Source organism: Dipodomys merriami, unplaced genomic scaffold (genome assembly GCF_024711535.1).
Source record: "Dipodomys merriami isolate MVZ:Mamm:240054 unplaced genomic scaffold, mDipMer1.0.p SCAF_4, whole genome shotgun sequence".
Lineage (NCBI taxonomy): Eukaryota > Metazoa > Chordata > Mammalia > Rodentia > Heteromyidae > Dipodomys > Dipodomys merriami.
This window is the reverse complement of record NW_027205603.1, coordinates 71,459,149-71,473,385: the sequence shown is the minus strand read 5'-3', so window position 1 is coordinate 71,473,385 and position 14,237 is coordinate 71,459,149. Positions and strand designations below refer to the sequence as shown.

The 14,237-nt window shown below is 38.7% G+C and overlaps 1 protein-coding gene across 8 annotated transcripts in view; it reads left to right on the top strand.

Annotated features, from left to right (window-relative positions):
• The window catches only part of Sybu (syntabulin), a 100,560-nt gene that overhangs the window by 54,616 nt on the left and 31,707 nt on the right, over window positions 1-14,237 (top strand). For 7 of the 8 annotated variants that reach the window (XM_069991277.1, XM_069991276.1, XM_069991278.1 and 4 more), the window contains one exon: window positions 3,341-3,544. In XM_069991277.1, coding sequence (XP_069847378.1) covers window positions 3,341-3,544 — 204 coding nt within the window. Of the gene's footprint in view, window positions 1-3,340; window positions 3,545-12,681; window positions 12,788-14,237 lie in introns of those variants that run through there. The other variant, XM_069991281.1, reaches the window with a different exon arrangement.

Genomic DNA, 14,237 nt, shown 5'->3' with positions numbered 1-14,237 from the left:
TCTGCCTTTTGTGAGCTGGAATATTTTTGGTTATTGTTGGTCCCTTTAAACAAAACAGACACCTATCCCAGACTGTTCTCAGAACTCATTGATTTTCTTGGGTACATAGATGTTTAAATGCTAACTCCTCCGGCTAATTTATAAGCTCCACCAAGAGGAGACTTGGGTACAATACTGGTAGGCTGCTTGAGCTTCTGAACTTGATACATATTCCTTTAAACAATAAACGATTGTCTTCCTGCTTCATCTGAAGCACAGTATTGGACAGTAAGAAGAGACATACATGTATGCAGCAATTCATGTTTCAATAGGTTCCAGAAGTTCAATATTGATTTAGATGTCATACTCTCATTCCCTGCCTCTGGGGAGCATAAATACCTGCAGCAGGTGAGGCATGTACCCTAAGTGAAAAATCGCTGTGGCCTTTCACATGCTGCTACCACTCAAAGCTCCACTTGTCAATTTTTATCCAGACTTTAAATAACTAATGCTTGACATGACTAATGCTGGAAATTCAGGGTAACATATTCTTATTTAGGGTAATTTACGGAACTGACTCCTAAGGAAATAATTTTAAGGGCCGTAGGCAAATCTTTTTTTAGTCTAAGGTATTTATTTTAGGCTTTGTAAATGTTCTTGTAAAGGTGATGTATAGCGAAGTTAGTTATATAAGTTAGGTAATGAATGTTAGCTTTTGAACAGTGCCACCCCTTCCTCCTTCTCTCTCATTTTTTCCCTCTCAACTTCCCTCCCCACCGTGTGGTATAGTTCATTTCCAATATAGTGTCTAGTGAGTTTCACCTTTTGTTCTAGTGGTTCACCTTTTGTTCCATGGTAACATTGACCCAGTGAGATCAAAGGAGGATATTCTTAGGAGAGGACTGCAAGAGCTCAAGAGCTATGTGCGTATGATCATAAAAATGATGATTATTGAAATAGGTAAATGTTTGAACGATTAGACTTCATTCAAGTTTTGGACTAGGAATCAAGAAATAGTTCCTCTCTGAAGCCATGCACAGACTTGTCACACTTTTTAAAATTTGAGGAGTGTGCCTGAATAATTAGCAGCCTTGCACTTTTAGATTCAGATTCTTGGAGTTGAAGCTGGGGCCTGCAAAAGAGAAAGAAAGGCAGGGATAGTAAAGAATGAGTCATAGCCACCCACAGAAGGCCTCGCCACACTAACCCTGGACCAGAAGGCCTTCAAGTGTTCAGGAAGTTCAGAGTATATCTAAAGGAGCAGCACATTCAGTAGCATGAGTAGTATATATCAAACAACATGTCCAGAGACAGACTAATGGAGCTCCTATACTATGCCAAAAACTTAAGAAAGAAAGAAAGAAATCAGTATGTGAGTGCCAAGTTTACTTTGTTCCAGGAACTAGGATATTTCATAATAAAAAATGAAATAGAAGCCAAATATGAAACAGTAGCAATTTTTTTTGGGTGGATTCTGGGCATAATTCAGGCAATCTATATTTTATTCATATCTACTTCTCTTTCAGTCATGGAGTTTTAAGATAGCCCTGGATAGCTGGCAAATTATTTCAGTGCCCTTCATATTCATAAAAGCACAATAGTTCTAAAATTATTAGTGCTATATATCTTTCTTCGTATGTCTAATAAACACCTGTATAACTGGCAGCAAAATATTTTCATAAATAAAAAATACGCAATTTACCACTAATTGAGCATGTTGAGTAGATACATATTGGCTCTAAATTTCTATATGATTGTCCTTATTTAAGCACATTTATATGAGCAGCCTGGGCTGCGGTGCTCATAGCACTAATCACTTCCCTTTGCTGGGCCTGAGGGCCCTCACCGGCCAATCTGCGTGTCTGGGACAGAAGAGCAGCTGGAACTTCCTGTTGTGTGTCAGCGAGCAGAAGGCGGGTCCGGTAGGGCAGGGGCTCCGTGGCAGGCTTGGGTCCAGGTGGGGGAGTGGCTCGGGTTGCCTGAGTGTAACTGGACAGGAACTAAAAGCGGGAGCAGTAGCGAGGCGGGGCGGTTCCTGAGCAGGGTCCAGGGCCAGGGGTGCATCTGGATGTCGCATCATGGGGCTGGTAGGAGCAGGGCCACAGGCTGCCACTGCTAGCTTGACTGGGGGAAGTGGCGGAGATGGAGAGATGGTTGTCAGGAAGACCAGCTGGGCCAGTGAGGTGGCCCAGGTGAGCACCACAGCCACTTTGATAAATTCGGAAAATACTTGTAGACACTGGCAGTATGAATTTGCTGTTGCTTAAGAAGTATCTAGTGTCTTGGGGTCACTTCATACCATACATAGTACATTAAGATAATGATCCTTTTTAATAATCATCTGAAACTTGAAAGTTAGAGGAGTGTTTCTGATGTAACATTTTCATTTTATCACTATGCTTGACAGAAATGGCTATAATTGATGTGTATGTGACTTCTTTGAACTTGTAAAGCCAGACATCTTAACTGAGAAAACTCTGTTAACCAACTGATGGGTCAAGGGATGAAAAATTGGATAAGGTCAGGAGTATTCATGTAGCTTTATTTTCATAACTAGTGATCTTGAATTGTTTTAATGAACATTTTATTTCTAATTCCATTCAAAAACCTGTAGAATTATATCACCCAAAATTATACCACATATCCAAACACATATTCTTTGGTTTATTTTATTTTTTGCCTGTCCTGGGGCTTGAAATCAGGGCCTGGGCACTGTCTTGAACTTTTTTTTTTTCTCAAGGGTAGCACTTGAGCCACACACCACTTCCCACCTTTTCTGTTTATGTGATGCTGAGGAATTGAACCCAGGGCTCCATGCATAGTAGGCAAGCAGTCTACCACTAAGCCACATTCCTAGCTCCAAGATAAAATTTTTTGACCACCAGAAAGCTCATTTATTTTACCTTGAAAGTATCCCCTGAAAGAAGAAGGATGAGCAAATGCAACCATGTTATTTAATAAGACACTATGTAGAAAATTATCTATGTAATTTGTAGGCAGGGATAGGAGGGGAAAACTGAGTAAAGCAAATGAAGAGTGACATTGTCCAAAAAAGAAATATACTGATTACCTGACTTACGAAATGATAATACCTTTGTATAATATCTTAATAACAATGATACAATTATATTTTAAAACAGGAAGGGAAAGTATTCCGTTAAAATAGTTGATATTTTGTTAACATGAGTGGCTAAAATTTGGAAAAATGAAAGGAGAGTCATCAAAGCAGGGTCATGCACTGTAGTTAACCTGAACTTCACAAGCAGAGCACGTGTGTGTGTGTGTGTTACACATGTGGCATCTAATTATCACCTTTGATTTTCTCCTCCATATTAAATATACAACAATTGCTCTCTCTTAGATGACACAGGCTGTCCTAGTAGCCAGTCAGTGTCTCCTGTGAAGACGCCATCAGACACTGGAAACAGTCCCATTGGCTTTTGCCCTGGAAGTGATGAAGACTTTACCAGAAAGAAATGCACAATTGCAATGGTTGGTGAGGGAAACAGCCACAGCCAGTCAACTCGACATAAGAAGGAATCAAAGGCAGGCCTTGTAAAGCCAGGTAAGTGTACTTATTATTCCGTACGTTATTTTTTTTTTAATCAGATTAAAATGCTGGGAAGACTTCCCATTGGAAGCAAAACACCTGTCTATCAATTTAAAGATCACTAAGACTATACTAGTACTGAGACATACTTTTCAGGGAGATAGAGAATTTGCTGTAATATTTGTTAGTAATTAAGCACAGTGAGGTGTGCATCCATTTTAAAGAAATTTCTTTTTTTTTAAAAAGGAACCAAGATTAAAAAGGCAGATGGCCTATCAGACGTTTAAACTGTATAACCAATTCTAATTTAAATTATAAAATAAAAAGACATTACTTGATATTATCTAAAGTTACCATAAGTTGTAAAAAGAGCAATGGGAATCTGTAGAGCTAGGCATACATGAATTTTTTTTTCTTTTTAAGTCATGTCATATGTGTTTATGTTCAGTAATTTAACATCCTTAGATGCTATAAGGTGAAATGAAAATAACTACTGCAATGAATAGAATGCTATGAGCATTAGAATAGGTGAGTTGTAGCTGGGTGCTGGTGGCTCATGCCTGTAATCCTAGCTACTCAAAAGGCTGAGATCTGAGGATCACGGTTCAAAGTCAGCCCGGGCAGGAAAGTCCATGAGACTCTTATCTCCAATAAACCACTAGAAAACCAGAAGTGGCGCTGTGGCTCAAGCGGTAGAGTGCTTGTCTTGAGCTGAAGAGCACAAGGACAGTGCCCAAGCCCAGAGTTCAAGCCCCACGACCGACCAAAAAAGACAAAAACAAAAAGAATAGGTGAGTTGTCAAAATCTGAAACATGTAAGTAAATATTATGCATCTCAGAAATACAAGCAAATATAGTCTTATTGATTAAAGTCAAAAGGCCTAAGCAAATGACATTTAGGTACAACCTCTCTATTATATTCTTTTAACAATTACAATTACACTATATGTATATAACGCATATACAAGCCTGAGAAAAACAGATCCGTGGCTTACAGGAGTCTTTATTCCTCATTTGTCTTCTAAGTTTTGTTTCATGAAACGTTATATAAGGAACTACAGATGGTTTTATTTAACAAAACCAAGACTTGGTTCATTGTCCTCTTAAACTGTATGCTAGCATCTCATGTACTTTCTGAAGAATTGCTGTGCACAGTTTTCGTGAAGAATTATTCTCTGTCTTACTTTTGGCCAAACACAGACAGTGTCATTTGATCTAACAGAAAAACCTAAACTGTATGACCTTTTGGTGTACTATGAAAAAGTAAGAGCATAAAAAATAATGAGGAAGCAAAGATGGCATGTTAAAGAGGAAACTAGGGAATGTATAGAGTCAGGGGTATCCTCAATCCTTAAAACAGAATGAGCTAATCAGTTTGTTACTTTATGTATCCAAAGCCCAGGACTGCTTCTGTCTCTTCTCTCATTCTCCTGCTTGCTCTCACTCTTGCTCTCCTGCAAATTAATTATTAAATTGAAATTCAGTCTCCTAAAAATTGAGATATAGTTTACACATCAAGAAATTCACTCAGGGTGTACAACTCAGTGGCTTTTAGTCTATTCACATAATTGAGAAAACATCACCCTTATCCACCTCCAAAATATTCTTCTTATGTGCCACACAAAGCCCCATATCCATTAGCAGCCCCATATCCACTTTCAACTCCCCTCTCCTCAGCCTTACTGCCGCTAGCCCATGCCCTGTCTCTCTGGATTTTCCCATGCTTGGTATTTCATGCAAACACCATCATACATTATGTGGCCTTTTGTGTGAAACTTGTTTAACTTACGGTCATGTTTTCTAGTTTACCAGTGTAACATGTCTCAGTACTCCATTCCTTTCCACAGCTAGGATAATTTTCTACTATATCAGTATTTTATATTTTAAAATATCTTGTTTTTTTTAAAAAAAAATCAAATTTAGGCTTACTAAAGAATAGCTGAGAATACCCCTTCATTACCACTATCTCCATTATTTACTGTAATTTCCAACTTGCCTTATTAATGTGGTGGTATACCATATTTTGTTTATGTGAACCACCTTGATGGATCTTTGGGTTGTTTATCAATAAACCATAATTGGTTGTTTTGTTGCTTTCTAGTTATGTGTAATAGTGCTATGAACTTTGGTATATAAACCATTGTTTGAACACATTTGCAGTTCTTTTGGGTATACAGCTATGAATTCAATTATAATGTCATACAAAAATTCTCTGTTTAACATTTGGAGGAACTGTAAGTCTATTTTCCAATGTGCCTGAACCATTTTATTTTCCTACCAGCAATGTATAAAGATTCCACTTCTCTAATCCTCTTTAATACTTATTATGCATATCATTATTTTAGCTATTATTATTGTAGACCTTTGATTTTAGTCTGTTGGTGTTTCTGCAAGCATTATGCCCACCTTTGGTCCTCAGCTCTACCCAAACCTGGAGCTTCTCCCTGCCCTGGAGTTCCGCCATACAGCTGGCCCCTCCTCTCTCCGCCCAAACCCACCTGAGCTCCCACCTACCACACTTCCTACCCCCAGACCCTGCTGCTACCTAGATAGTGGAGGCTGTCATGTGCTCTCTCATTGGGAGAAATATGGCTCCTCTAATAAACCTTGTAATAATCTTTCTCCTGTGCCTGCCTGCCTTCACGTGGTCACCTGGCAGGGATGTGGTAGATTTGTTCAGTTTCTATAACAGAATACCTGAGATTGGGTAACCCAGAAAGAAAAGAAACATTTCTTATAGCTTTGGAGGCTGGGAAAAATCTAAGTTGTGAATGAGCCTCTGGCCAGGGACTTCTGGCTTCACCATAATAACGCAGAAGAGGGCATCACATGTAAGAGAGTGGAAATGTGCCAGCCTACCTCTCCTAATCTTCTCAAGTCATTGATCCCATCATGGGGTTATGTCCCTACAACCCAAATCATGCCCTATGGCCAAACAAACATCTATGCTTTCAGTGGTGTTATGTATCTCCTTTATTAAGAACTATGAACCCTCCTGTCTTCATGGTGCATACTTATAATCGTAGCAATCAGAAAATTGAAGCAGGAAGATCACCAGTTTTAGGCCAGCCTATGCTATGTAGGGAGTTCCAGGCCTGCCTCCTGCAACCCTGAGTAAAAGGAAAAGTAACAACAAAAGTGGTGAATCCTAATTTAATCACTCTTGCCCAAAGGCAATGCTAACCATTTGTCAACTGATTAAATTAAACTGCTTAGCTAATCTTGTTATTTGTGTAGAACTAAGCTGAGGGAATCCATGTTGTTTCTACCATCGCCTTTGAGAAAAAACAACAACAACAACAACAACTCACTACAGCTTTTGAATGGAACTCAATTCTTTCCAGTATGCTCTTTGTATTTGAGAAAAAGCTGCACAGTGACCTATATAGTTCTCTGAACTTTTGACTGAATAAAGCTGTCAATCTCATAAATATAATGGGAGGAAATCCTGGAAGTGAAGCCCCTACATGACACTAAAATTTAGAAAATGCAGAGACACAATCTGTTACTCCACAAGAAGGTACTGCTCTCAGGTGAAAACAGTCTGCCTTCTTTACAGCTCCAAATCACCCTCTTTTCAGTCAAAGCTGGTTCTTCAGCTTTTGACATGCAGTCTAATTTAAAAAAAATAAACAAGCCACTTCATTAAAACTAATATTAATGTATTAAAATAGCAAGCAATTAGGAGCTCCGCTCCCCCTCCCCCCACATTAAGTAATTAAAGCCCATTTAATTTTAGGTCCATTGCTCTAGATTTGGGAACACTGCTACTCAGCTCCAAAAGAGGTATTGAAATGCCCCGGAGGTCAGTCAGATGAAGAGCTAATAATGTTTATGGAGCCTATGATGCAGAGAGAAATGAGAAATATGTCACAGGCTGCTGGGAAGGGCTTGGAAGGATGAACTGAGCAGTGAGGAAGGCCAGGCTGGCAATAGAGGCCTGTGGAGCACCCAGCAGGGATCCCTTCCTGCCAGGCAGGAACTCCTTCTGGAAACTTGTTGGAGACAGTGAGCCTTCTGTCACTTTGGCTTCTCTCACTGAATACCTGCATAGACTAAAAAAATGGCCAAAAAGGAGCAAACATTCCTAAAGACCAATTGGATACCAGTGGTATATTTTTTTTGTTTATTGTTGTTGTTTCCTTTTATCTATAATTCAGAAAAAAAAAACATTCAAGGCTGAATCTCCACAACCTCACCTTTTTTCCCAGATGGGAAATAGAGGGCATAATTTGCACAAGTGTTTAGGTTTAGGGTGAGAGAAGCATGAAGAATTTGGGATAAGCATGACCTTGCTTTTTATTTTGTAATGAGAGCTAGTTATATCTCTGGGAGAGAGAGCAGAGTAAAAACCAAAGGGATGAAGACCTCCAAGGGAAACTTTTCATTTTCTTTTTATTATCTCTAAGTAACTCCACATGAGGGTTTCAATTCAACATATGAATTTATGAGTACAGTGCATCCTGACCAATGCCACTCCTCCCATCCTCCTCCTCTGAGGGGAACTTTTTGGGCAATCCCATTGGAAACATTCCTTGTGCTTGTAATGCCCCCTAGTTTTTTGATGACATTACTTTATCTGCTAGTGAAAAGTGTAATTGGATTACTATACTAGTATATTAAATGGCATTCCTGAGCCAACTTTAATGCCAGATTTATTACTGGGGATTGCCTTAACTCTGGGAAGGAAAAAAAGCCACTATCTTTGTTTTACAAGTAGAACTATTAAATCCTTTGTTCACCCGCCTGTTGGAGTGGTGGGAAAACAATTACACTAGTTAAACAAGTGATTAGAATAAGGGAAAGTAGAAACAGCACTAGAGGAGATTAAGGAGATAAGAAAAGAGCTAGAGCCTGGGGTCATTATAATATAAAAGAAATCCACATTTAGAAACTAAAATGTTGAAATCTGCATTTGAAAGGTGTCTGTGTACTTCCTCAGCCTTCTAGCCAAGTTAGTATCCTCTTGTTATCAGACACCACTTAGGCAATTGAAATTGGAGACTTGGCCAAGCTGAACTCTAATAACCTCACAACAATAGGGCAGAATTGGTTACTGTCACAAAGAGAGAGATTTCCCACATTCAGATACTTTTGCTAGAAAACTCAGAAGGTACCAGCTAGGTTAGTGATTAGTCAATACTGGTTCCTTTTATAGACATAGCCCCACAGGTGTTTCCACTGCTCTTGTATCAAGCTTCCTTTCCACTTCAAAGTCAGTTCCCTAAAACAAAACAACAGCTATACAACTTACCTGGACTGAACTATTATTATGATAACTTGAGCTACATAGAGGAGAATGATTGCTTAAACTCACTCAGCTTCTCTACAATTTAGGTGATCTAAACTGGCCTGTCTTGGGGCAGGAATGTTATGTACTGAGAGACACAGGGGACATTTTCTAACCACTAGACTTGAGGCTAAACATAATAGATTCAAATGTTCATGTCACTGCTTTATAACTGAAGCTTTTGAATCTGAAGCTGCTCCTGGTCTTTTTGAAATCTTGTGTTTTCATCTCTTTTTTTTTTTTAAGTGGTTGAAAAGGTGAGTAGATTCCTCACTGGATGTCACTGGCAGTTGCTTAGCTTTTCTAAAGAATTGACAAACTCCATGCACATTATTTATTTGTTTTTAATTAATTACTTCATTTATTTTGCTGTCTTGAACTCAGGGCCTAGGTGCTGTCCCTGAGCTTCATTGTATTCAAGGCTAACACTCTACCACTTGAGCCACAACACCATTTGAAGTTTTTTCTGAATAGTTTATTGGAGATAAGGGTCTCACAGACTTTTCTACCCTGGCTGGCATCAAGCCAAGATCTCAGATCTCAGCATCCTGAATACAGTTAGGATTACGGGTATGAGCCACCAGCACTCAGCTCCGTATACTTTATTTGCCCGAAAACTTCTCAAAGTTCCACCCAGAACTTTTAGTATTTTTTTGTTATCCCAGTTCAGGGAAAACAAGAACAGCTGATGTAAGAAGAAGACAGTGACAGCAGTATAAATTATTGCTTGACAATGAATAAAGACATAGGAAAGACCACTATATGTATAGTGGATTTTTTGGGCCATTGTCAATTTTAAATGCTTTGTAATTCTTAATGCAGTAACTGATGCAAAAGCAGATGAAGTCATTGTGGTGGCAAACTTGTCAGAAAATGTTTGAAGCATTAGAAATATTTCCAAGCAGTGGAAAAAATAAATTTAGTTCTGAAAATGAAGGTCTGGGTTATGGAAACTTTTTATATTCTTGGGCAAGGCATTATTTCTCACTAATGATGAGCAAAAGCATTCCAGCAATAAAATTCAGCCTTATCTATAGGATGTAATCTGTTTCTGATACTGAATTATGAAAACATTTAGAAAGAAACTATTAAATGTAATTATAGGCTCAGATAACACTGAAAAAATGGCTGATTTTTGAAACTGATAATTACTGAGTACTGACTGTCCCAGCCCAAATTCCAAGCCTTTAACTCATTCAGTCCTAAATATTAGTATAAAAACAAATGTTCCCTCACATGTGGGAGGGTCTGGAGTGCACTTGTGCTGAACAAAGCAATGAGAGAAGAAGGGGAAGAATACAGCAGATAATGTGTGTGTAGTCAAAGTGACAGGAAGCCACTACAGAGAGAAGAAATGATTTGATTTATGTGTTGGGATCTCTCTGTTGCTCTGTGGAGCTTGGATTCTCAAAAAGTAAAACTGGACACTAAAGTTAGCCTATGGAGATGGAGGAAATAGAAAGTTACAGGGGTACAATGTCTATAACTTACTATAAGGTCTTCATTTTCCTAAAGAAGTCATTTTATTTACTAGCTCCAGTAATCCTTTAGATATATGGATGAATTGCCAATAAACTCTGAGTTTATTATTTTAGTTAAATGTATTTGTAGCATTATTAATTTAGAAACACTGTGCTCTACTCATATCTTTATATCTTTTTGCTAGGACTACTGTGTGTGTGTGTGTGTGTCTGTGTGTGTGCATGTGCACACCTGTTGGTCATGGGCTTAAACCCAGTGCTGTCTCTGAATGTTTTTTTGTTTTTTTGTTTTTTTGTTTTGTGCTCAGGACTAGCACTTTACCCCAAAGCTCCACTTTTGACTTTTTGGTAGTTCATTGGAGAGTTTCATGGACTTTCCTGCCCAAGCTAGCCTCCAACAACAATCCTGAGATCTCAGCCTTCTGAGAAGTCAGGATTACAAACATGAGCCATCGATGTCTAGCTACTAGGGCTACTTTTTAAATCATCTAATTTTTCCAGAGCAAGTAATCATCATTGTCACTCAATTTGTTCAAGATGAAGTAGTTTTGAATCCATTCCACATACTATTACTAGTCAATTTTTCAAGATTACAAGTATTATGAGGATATTGATTGTTAAAATAAAGAGATCCGACGTGACACAGGTTTAAATTAGACAGGTATTAATTTGTGCCCTGCAAATAGCACATAGGTATTTGGGAGATGTAGGCTGGTGGTAGTTAGGCCACTTTTTCACTTGTCAGCTAGCAGGCAGGAGGAAGACTGAGGAGAAGTCCTCAGCCACATTAATGGCAGGATGAAAAAGTGGCATATATCATTTCCAATTCTATTCCAGGTCATCTTACTCAAATGGAGACGACCTGTTATTATGGAAGAAGGGAAGAATAGAGGTGGTCACTGATGAACCCACAAGCTGTCCCAGCACCCACTGCATAGTGGAGGGACTGCTGGCATTTCACCCGTAGGTTATATGAACATCCATCAGTAGGCAGAGCTATTTAATGCCTGAATTCAGCCAAAAATGTAGGATTTGTGATCTCTCCAACTTAACTCCTAACTCTATTACAATTTAATGCAGCCTTTAAAAGGCTGGAGATGTCATTCTTTAATTTAAAAAAAATTCTGTTATTTAATTTCTGTCTTTCTTCAGTTGATCTCTGAAGGCAGCTAAAACTTGCAGAGACGGAGGCCACTTTTTCAAATAGCACTTTTAGTTTAAAGAAAGTAATTAGGAGGGAGCCCTGCAATGAGAGGTTTTAGAAAGGCTCTAATAGAAGATTTCCTCTTTTCTGAAAGGTAGTTGTAAGAGGAGGAGGAGTAACCACCCTATATTTATAGACATTGAGACAGGATACACAGAGTCATCTGAAGGTCATGGGTGGATGGGGGAGGAGTTTGCTTTATCACAGTCAGATATGTTTTCTCTCTTTTTTATTGTGTAGGGAAATAATGAATACTTAGCTTTTGTACATTGCTGTGAATTTCACAAATTATGTTAGATATATGTGAGTATATCCATTCCATAAATCCTGCACAACACAGAGAGGTAGACAAGTATATCCTCTAGCTTTGGAAAAAAAATCAGTGTCAGCATTTGATAATATTTGCCTAAAGTACAGTATCTGCTTCATGACCACTCTCTTTATTGTTATAACATGAGAAATGAAGAAAGTTTATGAAAAACACGTGAAGGTGTTTGAATGTCCAATCTTTTCATGTGCATTGGTCCTATTTTACCATGAGTGCCTAATTATTGGAAACTCACCTGATATGATGAAGGAATTTTGTAGAAACGTGTTTACTTCAAGAAAATTTCTGCTTGGAAAAGAATTTGTCTTCAGTTTTTTCCACTGAGCCCCAGATTCCATCTTGCTTCTCCTCAGAACAATGGCTTTTCCTCTATTCCTGTTTTTCAGCCAGGGCAGTGAAGTGCCTTGCATATTTAAATAGCTTTAATTCATGAAATAACTAAGCAATTTCCTTAAAAATGCCATAGGCTTACCATTAAATTTAAGAATATGTGAGATTTTGAGGTACTTTCTTTCCTGTTCATTGGGACATTGTAATTAATGTGAAATTGTCTACACATTTGTTCCAGTATTGTCAAAGGATTAATCTTGACGGTTGTGTAGGCATTTACTTGTGTTTGACGATTTGGCATTTCTAGAAAAGCTTTGTGTCCATTCATGAGGCGATGGTTCCATTTGAAACGCTGCAGTCACTAGGGAGAAGGCTCTGCTCTTTGCTGATAGGCCAGCTCTCCCTCTGCCTCCTGTTGCTATGGTGCCCAGCAGAGGAACTTCCTTGCCCTGCACATGCAGAAGGGTAGGTCTCCATGGATACCCTATTCTAAGACTGTACTCTGTAGAGAGATGAGCTGAGCTACACACACTGTATTTCTGCAAAAAACATACCCCAGCCTATAGTGGGAGGCTATTTGCAGAGGCAGTGTTTGCCATGAAAGTCTACGGAGCTTACCTTCTAAGTAAGTAGTATTAGTCACAGTAAGTAAATAATTACATTGAATTACAAAGTGTGATATGCTCTGTGTGTGTGTGTGTGTGTGTGTGTGTGTGTGTGTGTGTGTGTGAGCATGTGTTTATGTATAAAGTTAGTTGTAGCAGGCTAAGAATGCATACTGAAAATTCTTCAGCTTAGCCTTTTGAAATATCCTAAATGTAGGAGTTTCAGAATTTATAAACTTTTGAAATTACACACATGTATTGTTGAAAATGCCCTAGTCGTTTGTGAATCTGTTCATGTAAGTTGCTAAGAATTTAAAGAAGATGGACCATACGGTTTAGAATATATTTTGATGTTCTATGTTCGACTTAGCCTCTTACTCTTGAGCATTGCATATTGCATTTGTAAATACCACTGGTGCACTTGAGAAAAAAATGAGCACATCTCACAATTAAGGCTAAGTGGCACTGCACAAGGCTTGCATTGGACCTCTGTGTAGGCTGAGATGCAATGTATTTATTGTCAAGAGAAAGCCTGCTCATATGGCTAGCCAAAAGAAAGCAAGTTCCCCATGAAAATTATTCAGAGCATGTGTCTCTGGGACATTTTATCATTTCTCCCATGGCATTTAGTAGAACCTCTGAAATTCTTTTTTTTGTTTGTTTGTTTTGGTCAGTTGTGGGGCCTGAACTCTGGGCCTGGGCGCTGTCCTTCAGCTCTTCAGCTCAAGGCTAGCGCTCTACCACTTGAGCCACTGCACCACTTCCAACCTTTTCTGCTTATGTGGTACTGAGGAATCAAACCCAGGGCCTCATGCATGCAAGGCAAGCACTCTACCTCTGAGCCACCTTCCCAGCCCCTCTTAAATTCTTATTATCTGTAGAATTGGGATGTATTTTTGTCTACCACTTTATTTTTCTATACAATCCAAGAGCACGCACAGGGTTGGATTCCTAATGTTGTGAGACATATGGGTCACCTGACAGGATTTGTTTCATTGGCTGGGCAAGTGGAGAATGTCTGTGGTGTTAAAGTCAATTAGTAGAAGCACAAGGAAGAATATACACATGGTAAGTAGAATGCTAGCTCAGTAGCCTTAAACTGTAAAATTGAGATGTTAGGTGGTTTACAGGAGATCGCTATCATATAGCAACACCAAACAAAAAGCAAAAGTGGACTATAGTTGTATAAAGAAACTCACTGTTAATCCAATGAAAGAGTGAACGCAAAGCATTATAAATTTATTTTTCTAAACCTCATGATCATTCAAGCAAAGGGTCCACTGTACAGTGTGCCATCTATGCTAACAGTTAGTCATAGTGCAATCATAATTCTCCAGAAGAAGTTAAAAAAATCCTACCCATTTAGTATGTAAATGTACAAGCTAGTGGCCAGTAGATCACATATGTAATCTTAGCTATTCAGGAGGCTAAGATTTGAGGATCAAATCATGATTTAAGCCAGCACAGAGA